At 40.3% G+C, this 18,857-nt stretch overlaps 2 protein-coding genes across 2 annotated transcripts in view; both read left to right on the top strand.

Annotated features, from left to right (window-relative positions):
- LOC140931127 (uncharacterized) overlaps positions 1-18,857 on the top strand; it is a 123,457-nt gene that overhangs the window by 95,712 nt on the left and 8,888 nt on the right. The window lies entirely within an intron of this gene.
- LOC140932293 (uncharacterized) lies at positions 14,445-15,734 on the top strand. Its single transcript, XM_073381913.1, has one exon. The coding sequence runs from the start codon at positions 14,445-14,447 to the stop codon at positions 15,732-15,734; it is 1,290 nt and encodes a 429-aa protein (XP_073238014.1).

Raw genomic sequence — 18,857 nt, forward strand, 5'->3', positions numbered from 1 at the left:
AGTTTTGAGAGAGGACTGGGGCGAGTTTCAAAATAGAATGTATGTGAAAGGGGGAAGAAAGTATTAAAAAATCTGTTTTTACAGAATTTACATCGAGATAGCACATTTAGGATACAGTGTGATAAAGAAAGCGTTTAAATAAAAATCAAAGTGAGTAAGCACAAGTTAAACATCCACTATCGAGGTTCTCCGTGAGGAAGTCGAACTCAGCAACACGCGTACTGCCTACATTATGCGCATTCCCAACACATTGAGTCTCACCTCGGCAAGAAATAACCGCAAGCAAAAATTCCAATGGCGTTTCTCTTCAGTCAACTTCATTTTAATAATGTTACTTCACATGCTCTTTTTTACGGCGGCCATCTTGTTATGCGCAGTAAGAGATGCGCAGTGCAAAACCAGGGAATCACCTTAAGAGTGAACTATGCAAACAGCAATATAGTGTGACACATTTTGACTGCAATCATTTGGCACACGTAATAGTTCTTTGGCAAATGCAAAAATTTTTGTGTTACTGTACAGGTTTTGCTTTGCTTTATTTTGAATTTGAGGGCAATTTCCAAGTACAAGCCCCCTGGGGCCTATATTTGGAGGGCGATTTAACGAACGGGTTTTTGAGTTACGAGTTTTGGGGGCTTATAAATGAAGGGGCTTATTTTCGGAATTTTACACCAACCACTTTCAAACATTTTCCCAAACTCACCTTTATTTTTTTTGCTTCACTTATTCGTAAAAATAAACCCACACAGCCTACAAAAATCGACCTCACTTAACAAGTCAGAATTCAGCCCATAACCGGACCGAGATTTCGAACTAAACACAACGGCTGTATTTAAAATACGTACGGTAAGGGAGTTTGGCGCGAAAGCAAGAAGGTGCGTGCGCTGCAGCAAGCCAGCAATTCCCACGATCAATCGACGTAGTTGCGTGGCCCGTGCAACGAAAATTTTCACGCTGTAGAAAGTTTCAGAAGCCGTGCAACGAACATGGACATCTAGAATGTAAGCTTGGCGTTGTATACTAGACAATGTGAGCAAATTAAGGTGTGGAAAGTGAAAGTCCTGCATCGCGTATCGTATCAGCAATAAAAATTTACGATACCTTGGAAAGATCCGCACTAAAACTTCATCGGAGAGTGTTTGTTTCTTGTAGCCGTGCTAAGGGTTGCAATTTTGCGGGTTGTTAACATTTTGTTCTGAAACTTTCGACGAGAAACTTTCCCCGTTGAACGCGCTACGCAACTATGCGATCGATGACGAAAACTACGTCGTGTAAGAAAACACGAGAGTCACCCGACAGCTTCTCTTCGCTGATTGGCCAGAGAAAATTTTTTCTGGCCAATCAGAAGTAGGCAATTCAAACGCTTCTGGAACTGGTTCGGTAAGAGTAACTGCCCAGGGGGCTCGTCTCGATCTTACAGTAAACTTTCACCACGACTAACTGCCCCTGGGTCTCCGAGGATGGCCTCATCACGGCGCGACAAAAGTGTAGGCAAGCCACAGCGCACGAGTGCCGACTCATAAGAGCAATCTGGAAAAATTATTCTTAGCGCAGACGTCTGCACGCTTTCCACCAATTGAACCAGACAGAGGGGTAACGCGGCCCACACTGGAGATGCCGGAGATTTATAGCAGTTACAAAATCTCCTACAAAAGATAAAATGGATAATAACATCATAGCATAAATTATTGTACAATATGGACTTAATGTTAACAATTTCGCTTGGTAACGCATTCCAGTTAGAAACTGATCACTAAACAAACAAACAAACAAACAAAAAAAGGAAAACTCGTCACCCGGGCCCACACTTATCTAGCTTAGGTCCCCACCAGGGTCCCCACTCCCCACGAGTTTAACACGGATTTATTACCCTCAACCTCGTCCCCAGGGTGTCCCCAGGGTCTTCTCGCTTTCCAATATGGCGGCGACAGGAAAGCGTGAAGATCCTGGGGACGAGGTTGTGTGAAAATCAAAGTGGCCGCCATCTGAACGTGATTTATGAATCCTTCAGTTCTTGGTTTTATCTTCCCTCGTGTGATTTGATCAAAGCGACAAGGTCTTATTACTAAAGGTAAGAAAGTTTTCAATACATTATGGATATATTCAGTTGTGAAAGTCAACTGACAGCGGCTAGCTACTCGGATGAGAACACACACAGATGATCCCGAGTCCTACTATGTGGGGTCATCAGGTGCTAATAACAACGAACCTGAACTTGGTTTCCCAGATACAAATATCTATCTACTGTTTTTAAAATTTTTTTTATGTTTCCAAGCTTATTAAGTTGTTTGGTATCTGAATACGAAAGCCGAGGAGGGACTTCAGACTTCAGACTTCAGACTTCAGACTTCATACTTCAGACTTCTGACTTCAGACTTCAGACTTCAGACTTCAGACTTCAGACTTCAGACTTCAGACTTCAGACTTCAGACTTCAGACTTCAGACTTCAGACTTCAGACTTCAGACTTGACAAAGTTCGAACTCCGGATTTCTGATTTCTGACCATTCAATCTCAATGCTGCATGGTGTGGTACTGTGTCAACAAGTTCTTCACGCAGTAATGTTTTGGTACGTTTTCCTGATTGCTGTTTAAAGTGATGCCTAGGTGAATCCAATTATAGTTAAATGAAAGAGCTTAACAGACGTGTAAATTTTTTCTACAGGTTACCTTTACTAGCCATTTTAAACATGGTTTGCCTCTCGAACTGCGTTATGCCTGCTTATACGCCAGCCTTACAGAAAGATGAAGGTCTCGAAAGAGAGGACCTAATTACGAGCTACTTCAATCAAGGTTTAACTAACGCTGAGATAGTTGGTTTCCTTGTTCTACGACATGGTATTGTTTGCTCTGTGCGAACATTAAAACGAATTCTTAAGCGTTTAGGGCTAAAACGAGCTAGGCATAACAATGAATCCCTCACAGAACACATAGTCGGTGCTGTTCTGGAAGAACTGGAGAATTCATGTGGCTCCTTTATGGGATATCGTCAGTTGACAAGGCGACTGAGACGTAAGTATGATTTAAAAGTGAGAAGAGATACTGTGATGAGAGCACTCCGCATCATAGATCCCGAAGGAGTTGAACGTCGCCAAAAACGTGCCCTAAAGAGAAGAAGGTATAGTACCCCCGGTCCGAATTTTTTATGGCATGTCGACGGCTGGGATAAACTTTCCCCATTTGGTATTTTCATTCATGGAGCTGTAGACGGCTTTTCTCGACGAATTCTCTGGTTAGAAGTCAATTCAACGAATAAAAATCCTAACGTTATTGCCTCCCACTACCTCACTACAGTACAGGAACTCGAAGGGGTGCCTAGACGGATGCGTTGCGACCGGGGAACGGAAAATACAATCATTGGAAGCCTTCAACAGTTTTTTCGATGGAGCGACGTGGACGATTTTGGTGGAAGGGAAAGTTTTCTGGAGGGCAAAAGTTGTGGGAATCAGCGTATCGAAGCCTGGTGGTCTAAATTTCGTGAGGGAGGAGGCGGATGGTGGATGAATCTTTTCAAAGACCTGCGTGATACTGGCTTTTACAAAGATGACTATCTTACCAAGGAATGTCTGAAGTTTTGTTTTATACCCATAATTCGACGAGAACTGCGTCTCGTGGCAGAACTTTGGAACACTCACCATATTCAGCGACAGAGGCGGTGCGACGTAGAAGGCGGTAAACCAGACGTGATGTTTTTTACTCCTCAAGTTTACGGAAAACAGGACTATTTGGTAAATGTAGACAAAGATGATGTAAGTGCGTGCAAAGAAATTTATGCCGAGAATTGCGTTGATTACAATGAGGATATGGAAGAGTTAGTGAGACTTATAAAAACAGACTATCAACCTCCATTAAACGAGTACGAGGCTCTTAAATTGTATTCCGAAATAATTGTTCTTTTAAAAAACCATTAACAACTTGAAGGAAACACATATTAGAATTTTTTATCTAGCTGAGAAAGCGCACGCTGCGTAAGGCTAGGGGTTTCTTGCTCTTAGTCGTTTCGGGTATTCTTGCAATTTGCACTTAGCATCTACCTCCTTTTTTTGTAACTCCACGAGAGTAGCGAAATTTAAAAATAACATTCGCATGAGTTAGTCGTATTCCCATGATGGATAATAATGTGGTTAACTGCAGAATAGTATCAATCTCGAATTTTATCTTCCAGATAAAACTTAATGATGTGAATGGAATGTATGTTACTTAACTAGAAACAGAAGACCCTTTATTATTTTTTTGTTATAAAAGGTTGATGTACAAAAAAAATTCAACTCATTGCCGCTTTGGTCCTTAATGTTTAGAACCAACGCATCCATAACGTGCGGTGGGGATTTGTATTTTGTATTAGGATATTTATGTACACAAAATTTAAACAAAACAACCTGGTACCTTTTACTTAGCTACTAAGACTAACAGGAGATGAGTGTAAAATGTAGAACAATTTTGGCGATGGTGATCAGAATACTTGGGACAGGATGGTGCTGCGCTATAGAAACACCTTACAAGCACAAGTAGCTTCTATCAGTTCTTTTAAAAAGCTTAAGTTGGGGTTTCATTTAACAGTAAAGATGAAGAGTACTGTGGCAGTGTCCTCCCTGGTCTGTGTTTCGCATTACGTATTAAAGTTTCCCTTTTCTTACACCTATGACATAAGTTACAGGTTCAATGAGACTAAAAGTTAGGTCTTTTCAATTCATTTATTGATCAGCTATTCAGGTTTCACAAATCCATTGTCAATGAATATACAAGTATTGAAAACATCAATTTATCAGGCCTCAAACGTTCAGGCAATCAAATTCTCGTACTGTACAAAAAAACAACTTAACAGCTTGGGTCTTTAAGCTTTTTTATATAACGTGTTAATTAAGTCTACTTAAAAACTGGGACTTTAAAAGCGTCCAAAGGAACTTTGATCCCCTCTAAAATATTAGCTCCTGGATTCTGTTTCTATCAAAATATTAATTGTCTTGTGGAAAGCGGCGGATTCCCTGAATAAGCAAATTCAACGATACATTCCGGACCGGACCTGCATTGGACTCACAAAATAGTACCGCAGTAATTATAATCTGACAAGTATAGCAGGCAACACGTTTGTACAACAGATATAGTAAGGATGTTTTTAGACTGCAAAAAATTCAATGTAACTACAAATAACACAAACTTGGACTTGATCGCCCTGACCATTTTCCCTAATCAATTGACGAAAATAAAAAATTAAATGAAATAATGCACCGTAATTAAAACATTGTTTTACGTACCGGAAGCCATGAAAAATTCAAATCAGTGCTAAAAGTAGCAAATGCAGATTCAAATGACCTTCCATCAAAATGCTTTCCTTAATAGTTGTGAAATATTTACACTCCACCCACGTCGCTGGAGAGATCAAAGAAACACTGCCAGTTCCGAGTCACATGCATGCATGCGAGGGACGACCTGTCTGAAAGGGAAATCATTGTACTGAACTGCATACGTTGACTGCAAACCGACTGCTGCACGACATGGAGTCTGCATTTGGAAAACACCTCTCGCACTGGATAGCATATCAGCTTTTTTTTTTTTTTTTACTTTCCATTCTAATCATTCTAAAGGAAAAAACCTTTTAAACAGATGTAACGATTTCCAAAACAGTCGTGTTACCTGCCTGGATAAGTAAACGGAACATAAAACTCAAGCTTGTTCTAATGTTTAAAATAGGCATTCATGTAGCCTGTAATGATTCCTATTCAATATCTCTAATGTGTCTTTATGGGAATTTACTAACAAGAGCAATGGCACGGGGCCTCTTGCTGATGTCATACTGAAAACAGTCCTCTAGTATACCCTGAAACGAATTACCGACGGTGGTTGAAAGTAATCCTAATGAGCGAGGGCTGTCTTTCTTCTTCATGAGGGCCAAAAGTGAGTCCACAGCACTCTCGTCCTCTTCGTGAGACTCCCGCTGCGCACCGTTATCTTGAAGTTGCTCTCCCCAGCAGTCCGTTTCTGTGAACAGCTCTATTAATGTAACTGCCAAGGACCATACATCGGAGTTAACAGTGGCCTTCTTTCTCTCCAGCAGGCACTCTGGAGCCATGTAGGAAGGAGTGCCAGGTATGCCCGTGCTGGTTGTATGACTAACGGATTGAGCAGATTTCAATTTGCTCAGTCCCATATCACAGAGTTTCGTGACCTGTGTTGCCTCATCTACAAATACATTGGCGGGTTTTATGTCTCTGTGAACCACAGGGGGCTTCAAATTATGTAAGTACGCAACAGCCTGGCAGATTTGTTTTGCCAAGTGCAACTTATTGCAACGTTGGATGGTGAAATGGGTATCGTTTTTATCATCGCTGCTGAAGAGAAGGTCGTCTAAATTGGGTCCTTTGATCAATTCTGACACAAGGTAGATGGCGTTTTTCAAAAATGAAATTGCCATAATTTGCACAATGTTTGGATGGCGGACTAGGCTGTGCATTTTTATCTCAGATTCCACACCTGCTTGGAGACGTTTTGCATTTCTGACCTTAATATGCTTTACTGCGACATCAGTTCCAGCCCACAGTCCTTTGTAGACTGTACCGAAGGAACCTCTGCCAATTTCATCTTTCAATATCACCTCGTCCTTTTCAACCACTGGCAAAAGACCATGGCCATCTTTGCCGGAAACTGGTGGATGTACCTCTTCTGACATCAAACAATGGCTCTCTTTTGCCTCCATGCCAGCGACGGGGATACTTGGGGGTTCCAACTCGTCAACCGGACAGATCACCACTGGCTTTGATGTGGCCTTTTCTTCGCCACAGTGAACCTCTACGAGGTAGCTTCCTGGTGATGTTATAATAAGGCAACAACAGTTGTTGCCCTCTTTTACCTTTTTGCCATCACGATACCATATATACCATGTATTCGTTCCGAGGTGGCAGGACGCTATCACTCCAATAATTAATTGGTTTCCGTCGTCTCCCCAGACCTCGGAGGGAGGATGGAGGATGGTGCTGCTGGACTGGGTGTCGGAAGTTCGAGGAAAGACATACCTAAAGTCTTCTACATCCTCTGATTTGGAAAAGTAGCACTTTTCCACAAAATATTCTTTTCCCTTACAAATATCAGCGATGGTGAAACCATTTTCGAGTGGGTCAAATGCTTCTAACTCTTCGTCTAGAGTCTGAGGTTCGTTCAAGCAACGGAGTTCATAGCACGATGCTATTGAAAATGAAAGTGATTTCATCATGACGTCACTGAAGGACGATTCTGTGCAATATTCGTAAGTAACTATCAGTCCGTTTTGGCTGATAACCTGTTGGGTGGGAACACTGTTTGCCACATCCTTCAGCACATAAAGGGGCCTTTGCTTTTCTTTATCGCCTCCAGCGTTGCGTGATGAACTACTCCCTGTCGGTTTTCCCAACTCTCCTGATAGTTGTGCTCTGTTAAGTCCAAGCCCCATGAATACGTCAGATACACCGCTTTGCACGCTCTCAGCTTGCCCAGACAACTTCAGCTGGCTACAGGCCTCTTGTCTCTGTGAGACACTCGCTGATATTCCGTCCTCTTCTTCTGTAGATGTGGACATCAGGTAAATATAACAGCGGCTGGCAAACAGGCCCCGTGATCGGAGATATTCTTGAAAGGTGCATACTTCCCCCTCTGTGTTCTTAAAAGCCGTTATTTTTTGTTGCGCGTAGTTGCCCAACTCAAGCTTCATTCGAGGTAGGGCACCTAGCTTCGAATCTCCTTCTGGAAAAAATAGTTTGCTGGCCTTCTCTTTAAGGAAATCTACAGTGATCTCATCGTCATTGGTGTATGTGAAGTCACGAATTCCTCCCCCGTCTTTCATTCTCACTTGCTTGAATCGGGATTGGCTGCTTGAGCGGTGAAGCCAACCAATGAACATCTTTCGAGGCTTATTCGGTTGTTGTTTTGTAGGCACTCGAGAGGGACCTGGCTGGGATTTTCGCGGTTTTTCTTGTTTGGCACTTTTCCTTATTTTCTCTACCAAAGTTTTAATGCGTTCCTCTTTTTGCACTAGGAGAGAAGAATGATGGATGCCAAATTATTTAATTAATATCCTTGAAAATGCACTTTATTAATAAATTAAGTAAGTGCCAAAAAATTGAACTAATCCAATGTTGTTGTGTTAATTATTTATCTGTACTCCTTAAGATTGACGTGCCCTCAAACAAACAAAACAAATAAGTTTTTGTCGCTGCAGTTGTAATCATGCAGCTAGCCTGTAGGGCCTAATTTTCAAGCTTGCGAACACAAAGAACGCAAAACAAGTATCATATTTTTTTCAAAAACTAATACAGATTGTCGGCAATTTTACCTATTAAGTTGATTTACCTTTTGACTCGTCCACCGGTTTGTCCTCAGCTACAAGAAGCGCCTTCAACATTGCTATCTGCCCAATGGCTAGACCCATACTTTCAAACTGTGCGTCTGAAATCATTTGTAAAGACTTGATACTATAAACCTGTGAAGGGAACACGCAAGTACCACACCTTAGTTTAATTGGCATGAAACTAAAGGAGTAAATAGAAAGGAGTAAACCACGTGTATGACGAAGTTATCATCTGACTAGCAAGGGTTTGCAGAACGATGGTCTAATGATTCTACTGAGCAGTCATTTGTGTTAAGGGTATAGAGAGATTTGGGCTCGTAGACTAAGAGTGCCTTTATTCTCTCCTCCCGTACTCTTGCGTTACGTTTTGGCCTATCAGTTAAAAAAAAAAAAAAAAAAAAAAAAAAAAGGGCTAGGCGTGAGAGTACAAAATCCTAAAGTCCAGTTGTGTTGAAAGGGGCCGGGCTGGGAAAGCTGCGAGGTAATCTGTTCGTTCATGACAGCATTATGTCATATGATCCCGTACTAACCTTATGTTTTTCAAATATCGGCTTCAAGCCCTTGAAATTTTGCTCAAGAAAATGATCAAGCTGCAAGATAACAGACACGCATGTTTTCAGACCGCATCGAGCAACATTTGGATAGCACAATCACTCAACACTACTAAAGAAGGGGGTCGTATTTATTTGTACCCATACGCGTTTAGGCGTTTCATTTCACAACCAAGGAGTCTAAGCATACGCTGCGTATTAATTCACCCGGGATTCACCCCTACATATCAGTTGCGTGATGGGTCATGGAGGGTAAATAACACATAGTTTATAACGATTGCTTTAACTGAAATAAACGGCGAGGGACTCCATTCTCCATTTTTACTAGTCTCATATAGTTGCGCGATACATTGAAATGTTTCTCCACACCTTCTTGAGGTTACTCTTTAAAGTCATGACCACAAATACTGGACGGTTTGCAGCTGGTTTGGATTTTTTAAGGCTTCTTACGGAATTATTTGACATTGTAGTTTTCGCAATTATGCCTCAAAAAATCGTGACCTCTCAAGCGGTTCGCGCCCTCATGAGGATTTCTTGTAAGCTTAATTTAAACTAAGACCTAAAAGTGGTCTGGAGCAATCAACATCCAGTTCCCTATACATATTCATCAATTTTCTCACGTGCGCTTTATAAACATTGATTGACCAGGGGTATAAAAAAAAGCAAGCCAATCGAGCGTCAGGAGACAATATTACTTAAATCCGCTTACCTCTTCCTCCATATTCACTTCTTCGAAGCAGCGCAGCTATGTAGGTTTAACCTGGATCATAACAAGCTGATAACTGAAATCTAAAATCTTGAGTCCTAAGTCCGAACTCTGAAAGTCTGAAGTCTGAAGTCTGAAGTCTGAAGTCTGAAGTATGAAGTATGAAGTATGAAGTCTGAAGTCTGGAGTCTGAAGTCTGAAGTCTGAAGTCTGAAGTCTGAGGTCTGAAGTCTGAAGTCTGAAGTCTGAAGTCTGAAGTCTGAAGTATGAAGTATGAAGTCTGAAGTCTGAAGTCCCTCCTCGGCTTTCGTATCTGAAGGCTTCAATAAGCTTTAAACTTATCTTTTCATGATTTACTATTGCATGTAAATGACCTTTGGTCACCTTTATTCAAAAATCTGTAGTGTTGCAACAGGGTTGCCATCACCCAAGACGCCGAACTGAATATAATGAAATAAAGTTAAAAGTAATGACGGTGAAAAATTTTCTACAAAAGATAAAATGGATAAAAATTCCACAGCATCAATCATTGATGTACTTTAATATTAAAAATTCATCATTGACTCAAATACTCAAATAAGACAATTTTGCTTGGTAACGCATTCCAGTCCTTGACGGTTCTACAACTAACACGGACGTCGAGTGTTGTCTCGTATTATCTCTGCCTTTGAATACAGCCGTCTCTCCTTGCTCGTCACGGATAGTATTCTACTTGTATCTAAGCAATTTGGACGAAAATAATTGAATTCAATAAGAGTCTTGTTTACTTTGTTGTTCAATTCAATGTCCACATTATTTATCTTCCGTGATTTCTTAATTAAGGGCTTTCTTATTCACGTACACAATTGTGAAAGCATTTGACCAAATGGTTGGATTTTATTAAAACAATTATTCCTCTTGCTCTCATGGCCTTTGAGTCAATAGCCCATATGGCCTTTGACCTCATTGTCTATTGACTCAGAGCCCATTTAGGCTTGAGGAATAATTGTTAATTATTATTTGGACCAAATGAATAAGGGATAGGTGGTATTAATAAATCAAACTGTGACACTTGATGTCAACAAATCCAATTATTTTTTCACCTCTGAGTTCTGCTTCCCTTAAGCATAAAAATCCCCAAAGATACAAAATAATTCATGGTATGCATTCCATAGAACACAAAGATTGGTCAAGTGATATGAAGATGTTTTTCTAGAATCTCCTGTTTGCGTATTTTCTGTGGTTGTTGTTAACGACACATATTAAATTTCTTTTAGTCTTTGTTGTACTTTAAAATTAAAGGAGTATATTTTTATTTCAGTGAACTGTAATATAGAGGTTTGGAGTCTGTCTTCAGATTAACTCCCTGGTTACATAAAGGCCAAAGCATTTTCAATTTAGGGATGGTTCATTATTTATAAGGATGACCGGGTTGGGAAAAAAGTAGAAACTTTCCTCTTTCTTTCTAAAGCTTGCCCAAAAAGCACAGTATTTTTTTCGTAGTCCGTTCATTTGGGGTCAAATTTTCCAAAGCCTGTTTGATTTGACAGTGATTTGAAGTGAGTAACGTGGGAAAATCATGGAATGTTTATTTACAACTAGAGTAAACAGTGTATATTCGGATGTTCGGATCAAATACAATGACTTGGAAGAACCTTTGAAGTTTTCCTACCTCTCCAAACAGAACTTCTTGTGAAGTAAAAGTTTTCCTTGAAAGTATTCGACATTTTTTTAAAGGAATGAGTATCTACAAACCTGTGTTTACAGTGTATTGAGAACATGTTCATGAGAGGATTTGAGAGGACATTCAATACTTTGTTCCAGGTCTCTGTTGTATCAGCAAGACATGGAAAGACTGGTAACTAATGTAAACAACAAATTTATATATTATACTACATTGATTTATTAGATTCTTTTATAGCGACCTGCATCAAATTTTAAGAACATCAACTGTTTGCAAACTCAGCCAAAACCATAAAAATCCTCTTCCTCTGAATTGCTTTGAAAGACAAACCATATCTTATCACTTTCATCGATGCTATAACAGTCCCGTTCGCCAGAAGTTGCGTCTTGCTCTGAGTGAGGCCCACTTGACAATTCTCCAAGGACATTATCCTCCTCACTTTCATCGTCCTCTGAGCTGTCAATTTCTTCGCTGTCGTCTTCCGTTCCACCTTCCTTTGCTTCCTCGTCAGTAGCCTCATTTATATCTTCCTGTTGACCATCCTCCCCATGAAGCACACACAACAACATTCACCTGTTCTTTTCAGCTTTCGTGCCGCTGCTTATGAGTTTTGTAATGTTTAAGATATTTATTGAGCTCAACACGAGCAACTTTTGTGAATCTCCAGACTCCACAAGATGGTTGCAGGCATATTCTTCAAATGTTTTGGACATGAATTTACGCTTTTGTTCTGTGCGCCCCCTTGTTCTCTTAAAAATGCAGCTTTGTTTTTTGAGATCTTCTAGATTAGCAATATGTCTTGATCAAGTGCGTCTCCACGGCAAAATTCTCTGAAAACTGCTGCATCTCTTCTTCCATTGATAACATGCCTGCACTAAACATTTTCTTTATGTTCACATGTGGTTGAAAATAGTCTGGCACTCGAGGTTGCCCTTTTCTGTGGTAGTTAGTGTCTCATTGACCGATTTAAAATGGGTGGGATTTTCAGGATCTGGCACAGGCTGGGGAATATGTTTCATGGGCACAGGACTTGTCCATCCTTTGTTGGAACAAAACGAACAACATTCAGTGATCATGCACGGTAGAGCAGTCACCATACAAGTACTCCATAAAGAGCTGACCAATTTTGTAATGGGCATTAATGAATTGTAGAATTTTTTTAATGTTTGCACTTCCAGGGACACATGATTTCGTATTCTGAGTCGCAGATTGGTATTCCTTAAGATTACTCCTTATCAGCTTTGATTTTTTCAGCAGGGAGAGCAGTTGTGAAATCCTTTAACACTAGTGTATCATCTACTCTCTCCCTGTACCGCAATTTATTGGGTGTATTTCAATACCAATACAGTTTCCATGGGTTGTGTCACCAAATAACTGTCGCATTTCTACCACAGTTTTAGCTAAAGTTGAAATCTTTTTAAAGCCCGATCTCTTTGTTCAAGAAAAAAACATAAAGCTCGTCACCACGGAAAGAAAAATCTTCAAGGTCCGTTCGGTTTTTTCCTGACCCGGTCATTCCCATCAATAATGAACCGTCCCCTAGATCTCATTGCGTTTTGAACTGGGACTCATGATTTTCCACAAGATGAGTCCCAGGACGTACACTGTACCATAACTATTTGTAGCAAAATCACTGCTGATCTGGTATAACTTATTCATGTGCTAGAAGTTGTGATTTGTTTTTAATCTTTAACTGCATAACCTCCAACTTAATTCATGTGCATGAGTGTTTCCAATTTGCATTCCACTCGTTTTATACAGAATTGATATCATCTGTTGGCTGCTGTTTGTTTGATGTTTGTTTGTTCCAGTTTCAGAACAGGTAATGCATTTCATTAAATTAAGTAACCTCCCCATCAAATAATCCTCCCTGTCTGTTAAACATGCTTAAAAAATAAGCCCCCAGGGAGCTTTGTAGAGGGTTTATAGTAATACAGGTTCCACTATATTGCCACATTTAAAGCTACATGATAAACCGTAATGACCAATATTGTAAATGTGTGTTATTGCCAATGAAGCAACCAAGCTAAGAAGAAAGGTTGCCTCCGCTGTATTCATAATTCTGTGTAACCTTCTTAAATTTGAATTTTGCTTTATAATTTACATTTAAAGCAACAGCTGATCAAAGAATAGGGTTGTAAGTTCAAATTTTTGTTGAAGCCAGTTTATTCAACACAGCTCGTTTTCAGTGTTTTTTTTCCTTTGTAAATTGAATTTCAAGCGGTAGCTGTTCAATGAATAGGCTTATACTCTCAAAACTTTTATCAGAACCAATGTGTTCTTCACAGTTCGATTTACATTGAGCTAGTCCTCACAGTCCCTCACATTCCGTGAGGATTGCAACGCAATTTTTGATCTTTTGTTTTTTAGAATCTGTTTTTGTCTTTTGAGGGATTTTGTCAACCAGCATGTTTTTTTGCAGATCGGTTTACTTTGAGACAGGCCTAAACTAACATGAGGAATGCAACGAGTTTGAGGACATATTTTTTTAAAGACTATTGTTATGCCTTTCAAGGGTGACACTTGCTGAAGTTTTTATTTTTATACCTCTGGTACATTCCGCCTCATTCTTACTCTTTTTACACATTTTGCTTTACACCAATTTTTTCATGATGCGGAATACTGTTTTCTTACCCCGGATGATGCAGTTGATCGGCGAAAGGCAACCCTTTCTTTTGTCTGCTTCTTCCTCTTCTTTTTTATTTTTTGGTTTTGGTGATGCATTTCACTAAATTAAATAACCCTCCCTCTCAAATAATCCTTACTCTCTCTTAAACATGCTTTAAACAAAATAAGCCCCCAGGGAGTTTATAGGGGATTTACAGTAATACAGGTTCCACTATTTTCTGTATTAAAGCTGCATGATGAGCCTTAATTACCATTTATAAATGCGTGTTATTTTACAAACCACATGGAAGTCTCCGATCCAAAAACAAAGTCAACAAATGATTAATTTAACCCTGTGGATGGATTCTCCTTGTTAAAGGGGTCATGTAAAGTTGTACGTGTAGGTATGTAGTCAGTTTATGACAGGTCTAGAATCACCTTTTCATAGACAGGTATCTCCCTAACAACCTTCAGATCTCGCACCCCCTGCTACAAAGTTGGCGCACCACAACAAAATATCATTGTCCATTGACCTAAAAATGTTTATTTTTCCTGCCAAAGGGTACCATAACTAAAACACGTTACAAGAAGAACAAACTCAATGTCCTTTAAGTGCCTGCAGTGCAGCAAGTGCTTTAGTCTAGCAGCAACCCTAAGAAAGCATAAAAGAGTTCACTCTGGGGAAAAGCATTATGAATGTAAACAATGTAACAAGTGTTTTGGCCGAGCAGGACACCTAAGGAGTCATGAAAGAGTTCACACTGGGGAAAAGCCTTATGAATGTAAACAATGTGGCAAGTGTTTTAGTGTAGCAGGAAACCTAAGGATTCATGAAAGAGTTCACACTGGGGAAAAGCCTTACAAATGTAAACAATGTGGCAAGTGTTTTGGCCAAGCAGGAGACCTAAGGAGTCATGAAAGAGTTCACACTGGCGAAAAGCCTTATGAATGTAAACAGTGTGGCAAGTGTTTTAGCCAAGCAGGAGACCTAAGGATTCATGAACGAGTTCACACTGGGGAAAAGCCTTTTGAATGTAAACAATGTGGCAAGTGTTTTAGTGTAGCAGGAAACCTAAGGACTCATGAAAGAGTTCACTCTAGAGAAAAGCCTTATGAATGTAAACAATGTGGCAAGTGTTTTGGCCAAGCAGGAAACCTATGGAGACATGAAAGAGTTCACACTGGGGAAAAGCCTTATGAATGTAAACAATGTGGCAAGTGTTTTAGTGTAGCAGGAAACCTAAGGAATCATGAAAGAGTTCACACTAGAGAAACGCCTTATGAATGTAATCAATGTGGCAAGTGTTTTGGCCAAGAAGGAAACTTAAGGAGACATGAAAGAGTTCACACTAGAGAAAAGCCTTATGAATGTAATCAATGTGGCAAGTGTTTTGGCCAAGAAGGAAACCTAAGGAGACATGAAAGAGTTCACACTGGGGAAAAGCCTTATGAATGTAAACAGTGTGGCAAGTGTTTTAGGGGAGCAGGAGACCTAAGGAGTCATGAAAGAGTTCACACTGGGGAAAAGCCTTATGAATGTAAACAGTGTAGCAAGCGTTTCAATGAAACAGGAAGGCTGAGGAAGCATGAGAGAATCCACACCCTGGTTGAGTCAAGTAAATGTTCCCGGAAAAACAAAAGTCTTTCTAAGGGTTTGAAATCGTGCAAGCCGAAGAGAGCGGGAGGTAAAAACGTTAATGTTAGAGCCGCAGCATTTACAAACAACCTTCAAACACAGAGGGAGACTGGAAACACTGATCTAGCAGATGCACAAGTGTTCATCTTTGAGGTTTACAGCTGCTGGATTTGTCAAGAGGAGATGAGTTGTGATGCTCTTCTTCTTCAACATTATGAAAACCATATGACCTATGTTTGTGAAGATGACTCTTAAGTTAATCAAAGTAAAAACTATGGGGAATTCTGTAGGATGTAGGAGGAGGGGGTGCGTCTTGCACCTCCCCACAGGCACCGAAGGGTTGTTGACCAATGATTTCAAACAGAGTGAATTAGTTATACTATGCCTACAATGTAATTGCAAAATCGTTCTGAATTTTTTGCGACGGTTGAGCAGTTCTTAACATAGTTCGCTAGAAAATGGGCCGAAGAAAGCAAGAAGATAGGCCACTGCCAGGTTGTGTCAATCCATGAATAACTTTGTTCTAAAACTGCTTCGAAAAGAAACTGAAAGTGCCATCAGTTAAGATGTTCGGGCTGCAGAATTATATAAGAACCGAGGTTTTTTCTTTTAAAAATCTTGAATGTAAATTTACAAGTTAGCGATTACTGCGTATTTGGACACGGACGCCCTAGGCGGAGTGGCCCATCTCATCTGTTTAGTGTCACGTAACTAGAGAAATATAATTTATAGGTACGATCCCTGGGGGGGGGGGGGGGGTACTCTTAGGAATTCTTGTTGTGGCGCCCAGTTCCCTAAATCCTGACCCTATTTCAGACCAAAAATGTCATTTTGACACTCGTTTTCACACCAGACCTTTAAAATCCATAGCCGTTTTCAGACCTTGCCTTTAGGCAGAAATTGTGTCATGGTTACTTAGATGAGAGCATAAACATAAAAAATTATTCAAATGCATTTCGAATTTGCATACCGTAAAATTCCGAAAATAAGCCCCTGGGCTTATATTTTTCAAAGGCCGTTTTTGTGGGGCTTATTTTTGGAGGGGCTTATATTCGGAGGGGCTTATCTACGGAGGGAAATTTTACGTTTCAAAATCGATTGGGCTAGCCTTATAGTTGGAAGTAAATTTACCGTTTTTGCTTTGTTTTACTTTGTATTTAAGGGCAATTTTCAAGTACAAGCCCCCGGGGGGCTTATATTTGGAGGAGCGATCTAACAAAGGGTTTTTTGCGTTACAAGTTTGGGGGGCTTATATTTGGAGGGGCTTATTTTCGGAATTTTACAGTATTTCTATTTCCTTCTTTTTCGTTTTTTTTTTTGGGGGGGGGGGGGGGGGATGTTAAGAGTTCTAGGTCAGGGCTTAAATCAGAGTGCGCGGATATTTTTCATCAGAGCTTTCTCTGGTTGTTACGTCATACTGAGGATCCCCAAAAAGGGCGAAACAGCTGTGTATGGCTACAATCCCGCTCTGTTTTGAGTTCTTTCGGTGTCGTGTTGATGTCTTGGAGAGTTAATTTTCACTTAGTACGATCAGCATTGCAGTGTTCTGCTTGCAGAATTTAATATGTCTACGATAAGTACGTTCATACGCTCCCGTAGTTCCCTCATAAACCATAGTCGATTCCAGAGAGAAATTTACACCCGTTTTCAGACCAAAAAGGTCCAAAAACCGTACGCTTTTGGGCGGCACATACCTATATGGCTTATATAAGGGTTTTTTCCACCCCCCGGGGTACTTTCTAACATACTAATTTTTGCATCGTTCATCTGTTTGCTAAGAAGCCCCCAACTTGGAACAGTACTGAAAGATCATTATGATCAGCAGGAAACTTTGTGAATAATCAGATTGCCAACTTTCTTTCTATTTTACTTGCCACTATCAAAATACGTACATAAAGTAGTCTATTTGCCATAAAATCAATTTTGAAGGTCCCAAGACTTTGCCAATTGTCCACATTTCGATTTTTCTTAATGCTGCCGGCCCTCAAATCGCTCGTAATGTACTCTCAGAAAACCTAATTCTCCCAACGCCCCCTCCCCTCCAAGAAACAAGTGCAGTCGTTTTGGCCCGTCTTCTCCTTGGAACGCAGTCTCGCAGAAAAAAAAGCTGGTTGCGGGCCTGGCTGAGGATAATACTTTACAATAACCTCTTGCCTCCTCCCACATCTCTGGCCTCAGATCTTTCGCGCCGCTGTATCTCAACCAGGAACGAAAAACACACCCAACAACTACCTGCTACGCAGGCTACTGCAAGTAGTAGTGGAGAACTGAACTGCTCGCTATGTCACTGACGTTTTTGCTGCATTTTGCAGGCACGAGCCCATAACCTGGAGCGTGCAAACCCCATATTAGGTTTATTTTTAGACACATTTTAAGGCAATTTTTCCCGCGAAAATGGAATCTCCTCCACGTCCATGAACGCATTCGAAGTATAAGCTATCAAAGAGGAAAAGGAAACGTCATTAAAAGGCAAAAGTTATCATTTTTAGGGCTGTAGGTTTTCCTGACTGGTTTGTGTGAGTTTAAAGATACCGTAAAATTTTGAAAATAAGCCCTGGTGCTTTTATTTTTCAAAAGCCCTTTTTGAGGAGCAGATTTTTGGAGGGGCCTATATTTGGAGGGGCTTATATACGGAGGGAAATTTGCGTTTCAAAATCGGCCAGGCTTATACTGGGAGGGAAATTTACGTCTCAAAATCGACTGGGCTAACTTATGGTTAGAAGTAAACTTTATCAGTAATTTGCAGAAACTAGCCTTAAGAACGTAGATCTTACTGAAACTAAGCCATGCCTTTACTTTGTGTATATGGAACGAAGAAATCCAAGCCAAGAGTTAAGAGTGAACTATGCAAACAGCAATATAGTGTGACACATTTTGACTGCAATCATTTGGCACACGTAATAGTTCTTTGGCAAATGCAAAACATTTTGTGTTACTGTACAGTTTTTGGTTTGATTTATTTTGAATTTGAGGGCAATTTCCAAGTACAAGCCCCCGGGGGACTATATTTGGAGGGGCGATTTAACGAACGGGTTTTGGGGTTACGAGTTTGGGGGGCTTATATTTGGAGGGGCTTATTTTCGGAATTTTAAGAGGGTCGTGAAGGGGGGTACCAAATCCCAGTTCCCAGCCTAAATTTGGCCCAAATCCCAGTTCCCAGGCTAATTTTTGCCAAAATCCCAGTTACCAAATCTAAAATCCCATTAGTAATGATTATTTGCAAAATCATGCGCATAATAAATTAAAAGCACTGATTGACGCTATTTGGATACACGTACCTTCGCCTGGACTGAAGAAAATCTCTCATTCTGCTGGTGAACACTCTTTCTCTTCCAGCCCTTGTTGACATCACCATATGAAAGCCAATTCTATCATCTG

Source organism: Porites lutea, chromosome 3 (assembly GCF_958299795.1).
Source record: "Porites lutea chromosome 3, jaPorLute2.1, whole genome shotgun sequence".
NCBI lineage: Eukaryota > Metazoa > Cnidaria > Anthozoa > Scleractinia > Poritidae > Porites > Porites lutea.